This window comes from Corvus kubaryi, unplaced genomic scaffold (assembly GCF_017639235.1).
Source record: "Corvus kubaryi isolate FWS band 111438036 unplaced genomic scaffold, C.kubaryi_AGA036_p1.0 71, whole genome shotgun sequence".
Classification (NCBI taxonomy): domain Eukaryota; kingdom Metazoa; phylum Chordata; class Aves; order Passeriformes; family Corvidae; genus Corvus; species Corvus kubaryi.
In genome coordinates, this window is record NW_024582059.1 from 8317611 (window position 1) to 8332371 (window position 14761).

The following is a 14761-nucleotide window of genomic DNA, read 5'->3' on the forward strand; positions in this document are numbered from 1 at the left end:
AATATAAAATTCAACTTGGTGCCTTGTTAAAGTAACTTTAAAATACAATTATTCACCCAACAAAGCCCACAGGAACACCATTTGTAAACAAAATGATCTAACTGTGACAATTTGGCACTATAGCACTTGCCAGTTATCACGCCTTGGGTAACTTGACTATTATTTTCTCTTTCTCCTCTGAACCTCAATACTTGGCAGAAAAGAGCTGTCATCCTTGTCCTGCAGAAAGAAAAATAGTGGAAGCTGCCACACTGCAAGAAGCCATGGCCTATGGCAGACTGTAAGTGGGGACACAACACTGCACATGACAAAGCCAGAGCAGGGTATAAAAGATCTAAACCAAAAAGTTCACATGCTGTGCCCCATGCAAGATGTGTTGCTTCCTAATTCTCCTTGGGGATTACTAATTCTCTAATTGCTCGATTAGGAGATTACCTTTTGTAAGTATTTATCTAAGGAGAGGACAATGGAGAAGTCTTTCAAAAGTAATTGTACTCTCATAATTTATTATGGAATCAGATTAAGAGAAAAATTAAAGTAATGGTGTTATTAAAATCACTTTTCTCTGGTTTCCGATTTTCATGATGACTACACCTTAATAGTTTGCCACTCTTTCAAATATGAACTACAAAATTTAGGCCAGTTCCATCTATAAAGTATCCATTGGCATTTTTGTATAGCACCGGTTTTGTAAATTGTGGCTTTGTATGACTTGTTTAATGATACTCCTTAGATGGGCATAAGTGTTTTAAAATTATCATAAACTTTTCTGAAATGGCCTGCAGAGAAAAGTTGGTTCTGTTCCCATTGATAGCTTTTAATGTATTGATTTTCCGAATTCCCTTGTCATTTGTAAACAGGTAATTTCAGGTAATGCAATATCAAGCTTTATAACGGAAATGGTAAAGATTTTTTTCCTCTTTAACAGCGAGTATCTTTTCCAATTTAAAGAATTGAAAACCTTTCTGAAAAATTTTTAGTTGTCTTTTTACAGTTGATTTGACCCATTATCTTTGATTTTTGGTGAAAAGCTGAGCTATACTCTGAAGTTTCTATACTAGAAAACAGTTTCAAAAAACTCTTATGAACCATAATTCTACACTAATTTTGCATCAAAGATATACTGCTGTTGTAGGCACCTAGTCACAAAGGCTTTTTTTCCTACATCAAAGGTGCCTATGAGTTTCTTAAGCAGAAAGGCAATTAAATAAAGTAAATACAGTATTTAAAGTTATATATATTGACAGAGTGCAAACAAGAGAAGACCAATGACAGAATTTACTTAAACTAAAAGACAAGAATTCCAAGCCAAAAAGGCATTACACAGATGACTTAAGAACAGGAAGTATTTTATTATTAACTTTTGATTACCCAGAACACCTCACATTGAAAAGCCCAAAGACAAATACGTACACACAAATCAGAAGAGTTCAGCGAATCAGAATGATTTTCAGAAGATAAGCAAGGGCAACCCTATTAACAACTTACATATTAAAAGCTTACATATATGTGGCTAACTGTCCTTCCAGTTAGAAAGTTAAAAATTATTTGGCATTTGGTCCTTTCCCATCAAGAAATATAGATGATGACTCAGAGGGTTTGATAATTTGGCTCAACTCAGTTATCTTACTCTCCTTGGCTACTAGTCATTTAGGATGGGTCAGTCAGCAGGGAAGTTCAGGGTTGGTTGCATGGAGTTAACAAAAATTTGTTTTCAACTAAATTTTAAATTTTAGGGTTTAGCAAGCTTCAAAAACAGTGGCCTTTTTAACACTCACATGCAGGCACAGTAAGAAAAACAGTGAAAATAAAACACCTGAAAATGCAAATTCAGGAATTGCATTTACTATGCCAACCATTCACAAAACTATGAAGATACTGATTTCTAACAAAATTACCTCAGAACAGCATCTGTCTTTTTAAAGATGGTGCTTGTCACACTCTCAGGCAAATATTTAGAATAAGGGATGTCTACTGAGAAACTCTGAAGCTAAGTGCTACCAAAAGACACCAGAGCTAGATATTGAACAATAAATCACCATATTGATTTAATTATCTACACCACTACACTGAAAATCCCTTATCCTCCTAACACAATCACCCAGATGGGACCAAGAACTGCTGTAAGTGATGTCAGGGTAGAGTTATGATAGAGTTCCCCTAAGAAACCCTTTTGCAGCTGAAAGGGAAAGGCTACTAGGATCCACCAACCTCCACAGTGCCTGTAGGATTATATGCAAAATTTCTTGGAAAGGCTGTGTCATCTACTTTTACACCTCCACCTTTCAAGTGCCTTTAAACCTGGTCTTTCATGTATTAAAACATACCCTTCAATAAGAAGCCAGCATTCTACTTCTCCTCGTAAATGATCTTATACTATTTTTCTTCCTGTGATTTATTGCTCAGCTCAAAAGAAGAGTGAAATGAATAGTCAAGACTCTAGAAACGTCTTTTGCCAAGCAAACTGCCTTCCATTTCCACATGCAAGGGCTTTTTTAATTTCATTTTGGTTTTAAACAATTACAGTTCTTCAACAACAATAGCTAGGAACAAACATGGAAGCAGCTTTCCTGAATTCCTTGTCTACTATCCTAGCCTGAGATAATTGCAAGAACAGATGTGACAGCTTTGTGATTTTCTAGACTTTCCCATGAAAACAAAACTGAAAGCTTTTCAACAACAATCCTGGCTTTTTCAGCCAAACCTTTCATCATCCTCATTAAAAAGGTTTTGAGCATTTACAGAAACTAACAAATGACAGCTCATAATCCCCATCTGTAACACCAGAGGCCAGGTACTGCAAAGACAAGACAGGTGCAAATTTTGGTATTCCCATAGTGCTTATTATCTATCCCTTTTTAGAAACAAAAGGATTTGTCTTAACACCACTACCAATATCCCACATTAATCTTCCCATGAGCAAACGCTTACCCTGAAGCTACTATACAGTGTTATTACTCTGTCAAGAATTTTTCTCCTGAATTTAAAGAGGTGCTTCTACCAACCTGTGGAGCTAGACTGTGCTGTAACTCATCTACAGAAGCTGCTCCACAGCTGAGTTCATCTCAAATGTCTAGAGTTACCCCCATCAGAGCTGTAGTGTGTGAAAAAGAAACTTAAAAAAAATTGAGAAGTTGCACCTTTCTATCCCAACTTCATTCATTTCATTTCTGCTTTTGCCTTTTCCTACCAGAATCATAGTAAGAAAATTTAGCACAGTACACACCACTCTAATTAGTTACTGCCCTAGTTACACACCACTCTTATTAGTTACACACCACTCTTACTAGTTTTGCTGGGGTGAGCCAATGGATAGGATTGTGGCATGACTAAGACACTAATGATGGATAGGGACAGAACAGGAATGCACCTAAATGGCAAAACTGAAAACAGTGGTGGTGCCTGAAACCTAGTATATGAAATGTGCATTTGCTTACCTTTTGTTTTTAGTTAGCAACCATGTCAGACACAACATCTCAGTATTTGAAAGAAAAAAAAAATTAGGACAGCGCCAGTTACACAGGGGATTACTTTGAGAATGTGAGAGAATCACTTTGCTTTGGAACTTGTAGAGAAGCCATCAGCATGCTTTCTCAAAAATGTTGATCCTGAAATTCGGAAAAGGGATAGTCAACTAGATGACTCTGTAGTACTTAAAGCATAAAAAATAGGGGTTGCTAAAAAAACTTTGGAGAAGAGGAAGGTGATGTTGGGGGTTCTTTGGGGTTGTTGTTTGGGTTTTTTTCTGGGATTTTTGTGTGTGGACGTTTTGTTGCCTTTTTTTGTTTGGTTCGGTTTTTTTGGGGGAGGGTGGTTTGGGTTTTTTAAACCAAACACATGAAGTGAAAAGTAGCTTATAAAATATGTAGTAAATGATTAAATAAAAAATTGCACACAAGTAATTGAGACAGTTCATTCTTTAGGATAGCTATGAACAATTAGATTGAACAAATAAACTTGAACCATGACTATAGATAGAATAATTTTGAAAGACTAAAGGAACATTTGAACATCATTCTGAAATACTTCTGTTGAAGTAGCATCCAAAGCTCCAATTACATGACATCATTGGGTTTACAGCTGAAGAATGGTGTTTTTATATGAATACAGATTGCTCTTAAGTCACAGCCCTGGTTAAAGGGTTTTTTTTCTTTGAGGAGCCTCATAGAAAACCTTTAAATTTTTGAAAACAGCAGAGCACACAACATTAAAATTTACATTAGAACACTACAATCAAGTAAATGATAGAGCACGTAAAACTCATTTCCAAGTTAAATATGCATACATAAACTTCCATGCTGAAATGCTATGAGACACACTAATAAATTTTTTAAACACTAAAAAAGAGTCCCTGATAATATAAATATTCATTACTAATAGAAATCTAATAAAAGCCTTTGGGCAATTTACAAAAAAATGAAGAAAAGAGATCATCTCCTGTATTTGAAATGCTTTTCCAATATGCTTTCTAAACTTTTTCCCTTTTTAGGGCTTTTTAAGTGTTCCGACATTGTTTCCACTGTATCGTTCTATGGTCTGCACTCATGTGGGAGGAGAGGGCTAATATGTGATCAAAGACAATTTGGGACAAGGAGCAATAAGGTTGCCTGCTTTTTTGTGACAGTTGCAGTACCCCATCTATTGTTTATGGCAATAATTTCTGCTTGAAACAAGTTGATACAGACTGATCTAACTTGGATATAATGCTCTGGACAACTAAAAGGAGAGTAGTTGTCATGAGCTCTTGTCCATGTCATTTGTTGTGATTGCCCCTCAGTACTTCCAAAAAAAACCCCCTCACATCCAAAAGTAAAAGAGTTTTAAGAGTTATGTAAATGTTCCATAGGAAAACCCACTTTGATGCTTGTTGAACACTCCTGAATTTTTCAGGAAGAAAAGTTGTACAGAACTTTTTGAATAGAAAAAATACCAAAGCATGACATTTAAATGCAATTGCATTTAATTTTGAAATTACTGCTACTTATATAAAAATAAGAAAATTAGCTGGTTTTTATGTCTTGCCTCAGTGAATCAGGATGTGATCTTTAAAATACTTCTCAAATCAATGAATTTAAATCTTAGTCAAATACATAACAAATTTGTAAAAAAATTTCATCCAAGGAAACAAAATTAATTTTTTCCACAGTCATTGAAACAATTTGTGATTCTTTTCAGCCTTCACCACTGGAAGACTAAGATCACAGAAAAATACAAAAGAAAGGGTTTATACTGCATGTACCACATGAGAAACTGCATTCAGATTTTGGCCAAAGGGAAAGGAACCTTGTCTTTCATAGTACAAAACTTGCTATCAGGTAAGTATGCTCGTTCCTTTTAAGAACTAAATGACAACACCAAAATGGTTCAAAATCTCACTCTTCCTTTTAGAGTCTAAGAAAATCCTCACTGACATCTGAGGTTGTGGAGATCAAAGATACACTTCCATGGACTTCTGTGCAGGGCCATAATTTTGCTAGATTCCTGTCTAACTGTCTCTCTGTGAGCCTGCTTCACACACACAGATCTTTAAACTTTTTATGACGTCCATGGGACGGAATGACATATGGTCACAGGAAAAAAAGACATGATTTCATTAGAAAGTATACTTTAGAGGTTCTTTTGCCTCAAAGGTTTTTTTTCCCCACCACTCATTTTAGTCCCATGGATAATAGCCATTCTCAGTTTGTACTCAGCATTTTTTTTTTGTTAACTGAAGCATTTCACTCCTATCTATGTATTTTGAGGTAATATTTATTGTCTCATCTAAGAAATTATCTCATCTAAGACTTTAAGCAGAAATTTAATATAAAATTGAATCTCCAAAGAAAGAATTAGTTCAAAAACATCTTTGATTTACAATGAATTTTTACCACACAAAAGAAAACTAATAGATGGAATTTGTACACAGGAGCATCTTTAGTAGCCTGTTTAATTATCCAGACTAAGGTTTCACTGCACCTAATCAGTGGACACTCTGAACACAGAGTTTGTTTTAGAGTCCTTCCCACCACCTGAAGGATTTTCACAGTTCTTTTTCACTTTATGTAGTATTGCAAAGTGCTGCATAACACTCATCCACTCTCCTGATTCTTCACAGCACCTTGGCTTAAACAACCCTGAAATAGTTTTATTTCTAAAACCTTTTGACCACTTCTAAAGAGAGTGTAGAAAAACCCTTGTTTAGGAGATCCCTAATGTCCTTTAGGATGTTTCTGGATGGATTTCCAGTTATTGCAGACATAGTTAAGCATCTCTTGGGTTTCAGTACAAACATGTGAGAAACACACCTGATAGCTGTGAAATCTGTAGACTTGTGAAAGGAAGGGAAAGCAGGGTATGAGCTTTCCTCTCTCTGTTCTAGTTTTATGCACTTTTTCTATTAGTATTTACATTTTATTTGTCTGTTTCAATCAACAAGCTCTATTAATAATGTTCCACAAAAAAACCCATAAAAGTAACATGCTCAATCCTCAAAGAGCAAAACTTAGCCAATTTGGATGAAATAAAGGAAGAATTATTAGATAGTCCTAAATATCTATTTAACTTTCATTACTGTCAAAAGCAAGAGTGATACTAACAAAATCTCTGCACTGAAAGGGGAAAAAAGAAAAAACAAGCCAAACCAAACCACTCTCTTGGATTGAAACCCAGGAAGTCAAACAGGTATTGCACCAAAATCCCAAACCACCTGCTAAGTCACTTTTGAAGCAGGTCAGTCTTTAAGCAGCTTCTTGGAGTTCCATCTTTGCTTGCATAAAAGAGGGTTAAGTCTGTTCTTTTCAAAGATCTTTGGCATGATCTTTGATGACAAATGACATGCTACCATATGCCAAAAATGAAGTGGAATACAGTCACCCCCAGCTTCAACTTTAACTGGAGCTGCTTTGTTCTGAGTGCCCTGAATAATTAATAACTACTTTGGCAATCAGTCATGCATTCCTTAATGGCACCTCAGGCATCAAGTATCCCATTCACCCGCTCCCCAACTAACAATGGACTTCATTACATCGTTTTCTCTGCCAAACTTGTAACTGACATAGTTTAAAATAAACAAGTCACTAGGAAGACTGAGGCCCAAATGTATATTACAAGAGTTTATAAGATTTCCCTCAATATCATGTGGTTATTATAGGGGGCAAGTGAGAAGAAGGGGAAAATAAATGAAATATGGATTTTTTTTGCAGTAACGTTCTAGGAGGGTTTAGGTGGCACAGCGCTGCCAAAATCTTGAGTTTTAATAAATGGATAGCTGGTCAAAAATGAGAACCATCACTAGGCAGCCCTTACTGAATAAAGCAGCCCACAGGTAAGCACAGAGTAAGTGACAGGGCAGAGCATGAAAGAGTGACTGAGACTAACAGCTGTGCTGAAAGGAGCATAATAGTTTTGGAATAACACAAACTACATTTGCTTAATAGGAATAAGCTTTTTCAACTCTTGCTTCCACTTTATGGTATTGCAGACAAAATGAACTTGCAGCTATAAAACAGAGGAAAGAAAGTGGGAGTAAGACCAGAATTCCAGAAAGTTCCAGATGCAGCCAGGGTACTCAATTTAAAATGGAAGAAATTCAAATTATTAAGCTCTAATTAGTTAGAATCTGAAGACAAGCATAATGTTTTTCTTGGGGAGCATTCTGCTTGTATACAGTATGTGCACTGCTTTTATGCAGTGCCTTCCAATCCCACAGCAAACCTTTCCATAGAATGATGTTGCATCCACTGACATTGGAATGGCAGTGAGTCCTTTCTTTAGGGTGACTAAATCCTAGAAGTAAAGTAATCAGATCAATAGCCTCCTTATCATGTGAAAAGTTGGTTTGAAATAAAATACACAAAGTAAAAAAAGAAAAAAATCTAAAAAACCCCTAAAAAATAATATATATATATGTATATCTGTATATATACGATAAATTACAGCAGATCTAAACAAAGCTATTTCTCTTGCTCTTTAAAAGACCTGAAAATGTGTCCAGTGCCCCTCTCTGTGTGTGGCCTCCAAATACAGAAACAAGCTTGCACTGTTTTATTTCAGTTTTGCTTCATTTCTCCCCAAACAATCTCTCCCTGCTAGTCTACCAGGCATCTCCCCCTCCCCACTACTTGTCAAAAAAAAAAAAAAAAAAGAGGAAAAAAATTAACTGTTTAGGACCAATTCATTGAATGAATCTCTTAGTGAATCAGTTATGATTTTGCAAGCATTATTTAAAATTTAAGCTCATTCCTACAGCTGACTTTTTTTTTTTTTTGTGGGCATGGGGCATGTGGGAGGGGGGCTGTAAATTTTATTTTCTCCTGAAAAGGTGGATAAGATAACTTTATCGTTGTAAAGAAAATGACTTTGTTTGGCATCAGTTTTCAATTGCTTTAGGTACAAGAAGCAGGTTTAATCCTGGAACTAAACAATATATATTTAATTTACAATCTGTGGTCTGAAATGTGTAATTGTATTCTGCATGGCTTATTAGGACATACTTTTTGTTGAAAAAGATCACAGCCCTTTTAAAGGGAGATTTAAAAATTAACTGATAAGCAGTTTCTATACTGAACATTTTGGGACTCATTCCAAATTCTTGTGACAGCAAGTGGGCTGCTCTTGTCCCTTGCATATGTTAGGGGTAAGTATTTTGAACATGAAGTCACTGGTTTGAGGGTACTGGTAATTTAAATTTTATAGCCGGTTTTCCCCATCAAACATTAAGGAATAAATTCAGTCCATTTTTACAGCATGACATAAAAATAATTACACATATACTCCTATTTTCAGGTGCCTTTGTTCAATCAGCTCCACAGAAATGGGATCATACATAAGTTACATAGACACGTAGCAGGTAGGGTGTAATACCAGAGCTGCGACAATGGAAGTTTGGCACCAGCCCCACAAATACATGTATTTAGTGATTTTCTTTCACCATTTTCTAAAAGTAAACATACTTATTACATTCTGCCCTCGGGTGTACCAAAGTTTAAACCTGGCTTTATTTCAAGTTTGGAGACTGACATTTTATTTAATTTTAAAACTGACCATTATCAGGTCATAATGTTCTTCTAAACAAAAGTTAGAATAACTCATAAAAGAGTCAATTATGCAGATCAAACCTTTAGTCACTTTAGGAGTAGTTCTTCCTTAGGCATAAGTATTTAAAAATATTTCTAGGAAAACAACACACACATATATACGAACATCCCACCCTCACTACACTACACTGGCACCATCATCAGCATGCTAAAGATATTCTTCTCAATAACTGAAATTTTGCCAGTAGGGAGAAGGAGCAAAAATGGCAAGAAAATGAAGCCAGCCAAATGCATTCTGAGTGAAGCACATGTCAGTGGGGTTACAACATGGATTCTTTTCATCAATTTTTTATTGGGCTTGGAGATATTTTCCACCAGCCAAATACCACAGACCATGAGACTACTTTAACAAAAAATACTCCTTACTCTCTTTAAAATGGAATACCTATCCTAAAACAAGTCAACTCCTGTTTTCCTCCATTCTAATGTTTCTGGACATTATCTCATCCTTAAAATTCTATAAACCGTTTTTTGATATCACAGATCTTTCATTTCATGAAAAAAGTAACAAAAAATAGTTGACAGTGAAATTAGTCACATTTTAGACAAGACTAGTTTAATACCTGTGACTTACAACCTTTAAGCAATATTCAAGAGAAGCCTAAAGTACAGTTTACAGGGAAAATGCAGTGGAAAATGAGTATTATGGATTGTCTGCTTTGTCTCTATAATAAAACTATCCAGAATCATAAGAACTCTTCTGTTTGGGAACTAGGTGTAATCATCTGGTTGATTATGTCTAAGAGCAGCTGACTAAAAAACCATTAATTTCTTCAGTTTCGTTCTTGTAACTTCCCAATCCTCTTTCAACATCCCACTGCTGATTCATAAACTGACTTGTCTTTGTCTCAAGGCTGGAATTCTTTTTTTTCCACAGTACAGTATTAGGAATGCAAACATTTTACTGATGTTTCCACACAAACAACCGAGCCCACAACTTCCTAGTCCAAAGCCATCCAAAAGGAACCACAGGAACACTCAGTTAAAAAACAGAAACAAAATGTACAATTCAGGAAGACAGATTGCACACTGCTATTATTATTAAGAAATAAACAGTAATTAATCTTAAACTATTAAAAGACTCTTTTGAGCTACCACTTCAAAGATTTTGTATCCTGAAATGTTTCGATCTGAAACATGTTACTTACTGGCATAAGAAGTGTATAATGGATGCAGAATCCAGGTTCAGAAGGAAAATATTCATCAGACACAAATCTTATTCTGATCTGGTTTCCTTTGGAGATTTGTCTGCTTGGCACAGTACTGGAACCACACCAGCGCCCTAAAACAGTGCCATCACTAGGCTCTTCAACTTCTACAAAGTCATACCTGAACAGAAAAGAAAATAAAGTGTTTATTTACTGACAAAAATTCTATAAACTTGCTAATTTAACCAATAAACTGATGCTGCAATTTTTAATTTTTTTAAATGCTAAAAGTATGCTGCCAAAGCCAGCTATTTGAAACTTAGCTCCCAAGTTGCTACTGACTTACATACATAATAAAATCATGCAGTGAGGTTAAAAAAATAAAAGCAGAGCTAGCATTTTGAAGAGACCCAAGTGTATGGTTTTGCTTCTTGTGCAGAAAGCAATTACCACATGTGTGACAGGGCAGAATAAAGTCAGAGAAAAAAAAGGCTGTAATAGCCTGAGTGGCACAGTAATTCGTACTGCAGTGTCACCAGCAGTACGCTGCATGCCACCAGTGAAAGTTCAGGTGCTTTTTGGTATGGAAAACTCACTTTCTTGTAATGCCAGTGGTGAATAACTTCCCAAAGGTTAAGGTGGCTTAGGGAAACTTGGAAGGAGTTTATGCATATCCCAACAAAGCTCTGTTGAGCAAAGACCTAGATCTCACCGCATGTCAGAAAGAACCCGATATTTTAGAAATATGGACAAGGCACATATGGGCTGGGAACTTTGAGAGAATGAAACATATTAAGTTTGATTTTATTGTTTTTAACATGTGGTCTGGGTACCTCTAGGGATCTGTGAACAACTTCAATTGCATCCATGAAAGGTAACTAAGACATGCCAGTCAATCATCAGTAAGCTTCAGTATGGTAGGCAAAGGCCCTCGTTCTCACTGGAAATGTTTAGTGGGTTCCCAAGTCATAAAAACATGGAAAGCCACTGCTCTAGAAGGTACGTCTGGTTTCAATGCTTTAACCTGCTTCATGTCAGCTCCCCAGCTGCCCTCTGACAGAATAAACACTAAGCATTTCAGCTGCATTTTCCCTGCTTCAGCTTGAAACCCCCAGAGCCCCAGTGGCAGCACAGCCCAGTGGTTTGAGAAGGTGAGTGTGTGCTGGATAAAGCAGGGCAAGCTCTTGGCTGTTTTCAGCTGCAGCTTCCTGAGCCAAGTTTTTACTTTTAAACCACAATTTGTAGCCTAAGCATGAGCATAACAAACCTCTGAGAAAGTTTTGAGGTTTCTGATATTTTTATGTTCTCTTGCATGTGCAGTCATATATTAAATACATCTCACATAAATCTAAATTCGTGAATAGCAGAGCCCTTTTCAATGGTACAAACAGTCCTACCTCTGATGATAGCAAAGGCTCATATTTTAAAAAACATGTACACACACACACTCTCTACCAAATATGCCAAACTATATTTAAAGTGAAAATTATTACCTCATAAACATTTTCTACTAAAGCTTTTTCTGGATTTTTTTTTTCAGTAAATCTAATCTTTATAATGATTCCCAGTTCCCTAGTTAGACAGCAGGCAATAAATTCTTGTGTTGCATGTTTGTGCAAGACTGACTTGCACATTTATTATCTCCATTTAAAGGACCACTATTTTTTCCACTTAATTAAAAATGAATGTAATGAATATGCTCATTAACTGTGTTCAAAATCCATTACTGCCATGTACCACAGTTTTAAATCTTTGTTGAACTTATGATACTAATTACTTTATCATTATCTTTTTTCCCCCAAACACGAACTAATTCCTTTAACAGATCCACCAGTGTTTTTACTTTATGATCAGGTATACAACTTATTACAAAGGCAATGTGTACATTAATGGTGCAAAGGCCTCAGGGCTCAACACATTTATCAAATTTATTTGGAGCACTGAGCTTTTTCTCTTTTCAAGATCAGCTTATGAAGTTTATAAAGATAACCTTTTTTATTTTTTTAGTTAAGAATATGAAATAATTACCTACCTTTCTGATTTTTAAAGAGTGAAATAAGCTAATATTTACATTTATTGACTTAGGTTTAAGATGCTAAGGGGAGTCAGGGGGCTTAGTGCTTCTACCTAACTTGCAGTATTTTTTTTATTGCACCCTTTGGTCTTCTGGTACACCTGAAGTAAAAGAGAAACTCAAATTCCACAGTTTAAATCCTAGACCCTTCAAATAAAAGCTAATTAATTCCATTAGTAGAGAGGTAAACTTGAGGGAAACAAGTATTCTGAAAAACTGAATAAAATTCAGCTCGGATAATGACAGTTATCTAGGCTAAATGTGCTACAAGAGGCTGCCAAAAGAGCCTCCTCTGCAACTAAAATTCCTCTCATCACACATCTGGACTGATGTCTGAACTTTCTGTAAAAGAAACAAAACAAAGTGGTTCAGATGCTTTAGCATTTACATTATTGTGCTACGTAATTTTGCAGCTGATGTCACGGGGCTAAGGAGTGGCAAGGACAATAGTACACTCATGGAAAATAATTTCCCCATCAAGAGAAGCTTGTACTTGAAACACAAGAGAACTAGGATAGATAACCAAGAACTGAGAAGCCATTTTACAACTGCAAGGGAGCAAAAATTGTTAAAATGCATGTTAAAATTAACAACACAGAAGCCTTCTTTTCTTTGCAGTGTGCAAATGAGCAAACACAATCCTCTTTGACAATGACTAAAGAAATGCTCTGGTGCTGTATCTGTAATATTTTTTATATATACCTAAGTAAAATTTATGCCAAAAAGGCAGTCCAGTCTCCTTTCCTAGGTGAAAGATGCTCTTGCTTTTAGGCCTGATGCCCACAATGCCTTCTGTTATACCTGTTGCAGAACATGTACTCCCCTCTCCTAAGGCCCAGGTGCCTGGGAACATGGATTGAATTAACAACCTGAACAAAGACAATTTACTGGAAAGGAGCAAGGAAGCAACATAAGCAGCTCAAAACTTCAACAGCTTTCCAACCAGGAAATGTATTTTCCAAGGGTATATGTTTTCCTCTCCTTTCTATATGTTTTTCTGTGGTTTACACTGTCATTTCCTAAACATACTCTGACAGGCTGTTTATCTTGGCTTGCAGTTTTGTGACCTTTCTATGGCTTCCCTCTGCCTCCAGAATTCCACAAATGTATCAAAAAATGTAAGATGCAAAAATCCACCAGGTAAAACCCTTCATCATATCAGTGGTGTTGAATCTTTCCATCTGTATACAGATGCATGCTAGACAAAAATCTAGGAAGCCCATTAAAACAGTTTGTGACAGGTGAAATTTATTCTCTTCCCCTTTTGATAAAAACATGTTTCTTTTTTTTAATTAAGAAATATGAAGTTGTTAACAATCCCTATCAAACGTTTTCCAGCATTTTGTGGGGTGATGTAATATTTCTGTTCCAACTTGTTTTAAAGCACATAGAATTCCAAAGTTTTCCTGGTGTTGGCATAGCACACCCACCTGCAAACTCAAAACATCCAAGGTTCTCTGGCAGTTCATGAGACAAACTGTTGCAAAATAGTACTGAGATAGTTTGGACAGTTTGGATGGTTTCAATTTTGGAAACACCGTACATTACTAAAAACTGTCATCATGAAAATATAATTTTGGTATTTTACTAATCAGAATTTTAACCCCATCATTCTAAAGGAAACTTTAGTTCCCTCTTCCACCTCTATTTGAAATAATTTTTATTTCTGCTATTGAAATATTTATATTTCCTATGGAACAAAATTCTTGGTTTCCATCATTTGACATAACTGTGCATTTGTATAGACAAAAGTGTGACATACTGGTGATACCTCACATATTATTCACTTCTTAGCTCACATTTAAATCACATCTGTAAGTACTAATATTGGTCTTTGTAAAATAAACATATTTGCTTATGGAGGGAAGTAAGGCCAAACATTTAGCTTGAAGACATTTTTTTCAAAACTTGGCAGATTAACATTTATCTGAGTGGAAAAGGGAACACTGGAGCATGACAGAGGCACTCAAATCCATGGTATCAAATAGCAGCTTTGTTATTCCCTGCAGGCCAATACACAGCAAAAATATGTGATAGGACAAGAGGAATGCTGGGTTTATGACAAAGGGCAGGGGGAAAATGGGACGACCCCAAGAAGAAAGAAAAGTACAGAGTGGCATGCTGGACTGGAGAAAAAGTATTTCAGGCAAGCAACAAGCCTACAGACATAGCAGTACAGTTGTAAAAAGAAAAGCATACTCCATCATTCTTTCAACAGGTGGAGAACTTTCTTTTCTATTACCAATACTGGTCCTCTCACTGAGACAAATTTAAGGTTTCCTCAAAGACAAAGGCACAGACGCAAAAGATACATCACGTGAGATGAAAATCGAAATGACACAAAATTTAAGTGATCAGTAATAATGAAACTGCAGGTACTTGTGCACTACTTTTCAGCTTACATAAGAGAAAATTTTACTTCTGGTGTTATTTTTTCTTTACAATGTGACCAGGACAGGCAG

The 14761-nt window shown here is 35.9% G+C and overlaps 1 protein-coding gene across 1 annotated transcript in view; it reads right to left on the reverse strand.

The window, feature by feature from the left end:
• PDGFC (platelet derived growth factor C) overlaps positions 1-14761 on the reverse strand; it is a 124294-nt gene that overhangs the window by 23666 nt on the left and 85867 nt on the right. The window contains exon 3 of the mRNA XM_042049869.1: positions 10226-10406. Coding sequence (XP_041905803.1) covers positions 10226-10406 — 181 coding nt within the window. The remainder of the gene's footprint in view (positions 1-10225; positions 10407-14761) is intronic.